Genomic DNA, 2,500 nt, shown 5'->3' with positions numbered 1-2,500 from the left:
GATGCCTAATCCATAACGGTTTCACGTAACCTGGACAGCTTGTTGTTACATCGTTGAAACGTGGATATATTGTACGCAAACTAAAAATATTTCTTATGCTGTTTTGTAACTTAGGTTGTAGGTTGTTCTTTTTATTTCGGACCTGATGCTATAATCCTGAAGTTAAAGGCAGTAGTGCACCATGAACCAATGAAGTAGTAACTGTGTGAACTTGAATTTGCAAACACTGTGATTAGTTGTTCATTTGAAATGAACTGTCATTTAAAATCAACCAAAACACCGTCTCACTCATCCTACACTCATCCTACACTTTCCTTCCTTGCAGAATATTTATAGAATGTAGGTTAACACACCACACCAGGCTGGAATGGACAGGGAGAAAAAAAAAAAACGGAAAGCGTCTAAAACAGGCTAATCACTCCTTAGCCTGGAACGTATTTTACGCCAACCCAGCGTGCTAATTCCGTTTAAGCCACGAGGATTGCTAATGCCATTAGCATGGGCAGGATTTCCAGCGAGCGAAGCTGGGTCGAACGGCACCGTCACGTGCCAGTGAGCTCACCGGATTATTAGAGCTGCTGTAGCGTTTCAGGTGCTTGATGAACTCTGACCTGGAAGTGTTTGCTACAGCAGTAAGCGCCATGCTGTTGTTGTTCAGCCTGAAACACAAAACAGGGTTAATCTCAGGGTTATCACTGCACCTCTTTTTCATAAACATGTATAAGTCCTTCATTAGATATATGTGACGCTTACATAGTTGCCGTTTATCTAAACTACTCCATTTTCCTTAAAAATGTCAGTCACTAATGATCTGTACTGGACTTCTGCAGACCCCGGAGCTAAAACTATAACATTTACACTCTGACATTAAGTGAAATATCTGTTTGTTCAGGAGAACATGGCTAAGGATTACAATAATGTCTCAATATATAGTTGGAACCCTGCAAGTCTGCAAGTTTTTTTTTTTTTTCAGGGCAGATGAGCTTGTGGACATCTGCTCCAGTTTTAAGCTTTTTACATCACTTCCTTTAATCAGACCTTTTATGGACAGATTAGCCTGCTTTAGCCTAAGATGTCTGAGCCAAAGCCCAGGTCCAACCTCAGATCTTCAGGGATTAATAGGCTTTTTCAGGTAGTGTTGTGTACAGTTCTATTTGTAACATGCATGAAAACACACACACACACACACACACACACACACACACACACATTCAACCACTTATACAAACAAACAGAGCAGACTGTTAGCCTACTGAGCTACAGACCCACTGACCCAGGGTCAGAGCTTTTCAGTCACATTATAAAGTCAGTCTGTTGGTATAAATTCAAGTCAAGAAGCTTAGTTTAATGTTTAGTTGATATATTGATCAATCCTGACCAATAATCATCACTGACTAATCCCCACTCACTGATACTGACTGAGCAACACTGATTCACTGATAATGACTGAACAATGCTGACTGAGTAATCCTGACTGATTTGTACTAACCTCCCAGTTCTGACTAAACAACAATGACCAAGCCCATGTGGCTGAACATGACTGACTGACTTCATCTAACTAAAAAATACTGACTGAACAATCAAGCCGAATCAATACGGACTGAACTCAGTAAACCTACCAGACCAACACCCAGTGTTGTAATGTAACGGAGTACAAATACTTCGTCACTGTACTTAAGTAGAAATGTCACGTATCTGTACTTTACTTCACTATTTAAATTTATGTCAACTTTCACTTTTACTCCACTACATTTCCTAAATAAAATGTATACTTTTACTCCGTTATATTTCCACTAAGCGTCTTCGTTACTCGTTATTACAAAATAAAATGAGAAGAAATGTGTGCGACTGCGATAAGGGAGGTTTGGCGAATCACTGCTCCTAGATTGCATTACGCTCCACACGCTCTATTTCAGCGTAATGTTGCCAAAGGAGGAGGAAGCACAACTGAAACCGCCATAGAAGCACCTACCGGAGGGAGGGGCATTGACTAAATTCCAGGGGTTTCGTTACCACGACGTAAAGTGGGCGTGTTTCCGGAGGTCTTGGAAAAACGCCCTCTTTCAAAAAAAAAAAAAAAAAAAATGACCAAATCTGACTGACTAAACCCGACTGACTGATCCGTCCAATACTGACTGATACTGAATGACCAATTCTAAGTAATCTTGACTTCCTCATTGGTCAATACTGAAGGTCCAAACATGACCGCTTCTGTTTCTAAACCGAACTTTTTTCCACATCTGGGCAATAAAGCCATGGAGCTTTATTAAGCTCAGAGATGCGATTTAAACTGTAAGACAGACATGTAGTATTTATTGTGCTGTGTGTTTGAAGCCCAAAACCTGGTGAACGGTGCAAGGCCTTTAGGAGCCACAGAGCACAAGCAGGGGATGGATGTGATGGTCAAGCTGAGATAGAGACCTCTGCGGACCTGCCAGTCAGCGTCTTCTACTTAGAAAGAAAATAGAGAAAAAGAAAGATCTCAGAGAAATACAAGGTA

General features: G+C 40.8%; 1 protein-coding gene across 2 annotated transcripts in view; it reads right to left on the bottom strand.

The window, feature by feature from the left end:
* cerkl (ceramide kinase-like) overlaps positions 1 to 2,500 on the bottom strand; it is an 82,353-nt gene that overhangs the window by 3,965 nt on the left and 75,888 nt on the right. The window contains exons 10-11 of one of the 2 annotated variants that reach the window (XM_060877032.1): positions 2,343 to 2,451; positions 563 to 659 (exon numbers count right to left, since the gene is read on the bottom strand). In XM_060877032.1, coding sequence (XP_060733015.1) covers positions 563 to 659; positions 2,343 to 2,451 — 206 coding nt within the window. The remainder of the gene's footprint in view (positions 1 to 562; positions 660 to 2,342; positions 2,452 to 2,500) is intronic. The other variant, XM_060877035.1, reaches the window with a different exon arrangement.

This window comes from Tachysurus vachellii, chromosome 8 (genome assembly GCF_030014155.1).
Source record: "Tachysurus vachellii isolate PV-2020 chromosome 8, HZAU_Pvac_v1, whole genome shotgun sequence".
Taxonomy (NCBI): Eukaryota; Metazoa; Chordata; class Actinopteri; order Siluriformes; family Bagridae; genus Tachysurus; species Tachysurus vachellii.
The sequence above is the reverse complement of the archived record's forward strand: the minus strand, read 5'-3'. Positions and strand labels throughout refer to the sequence as shown.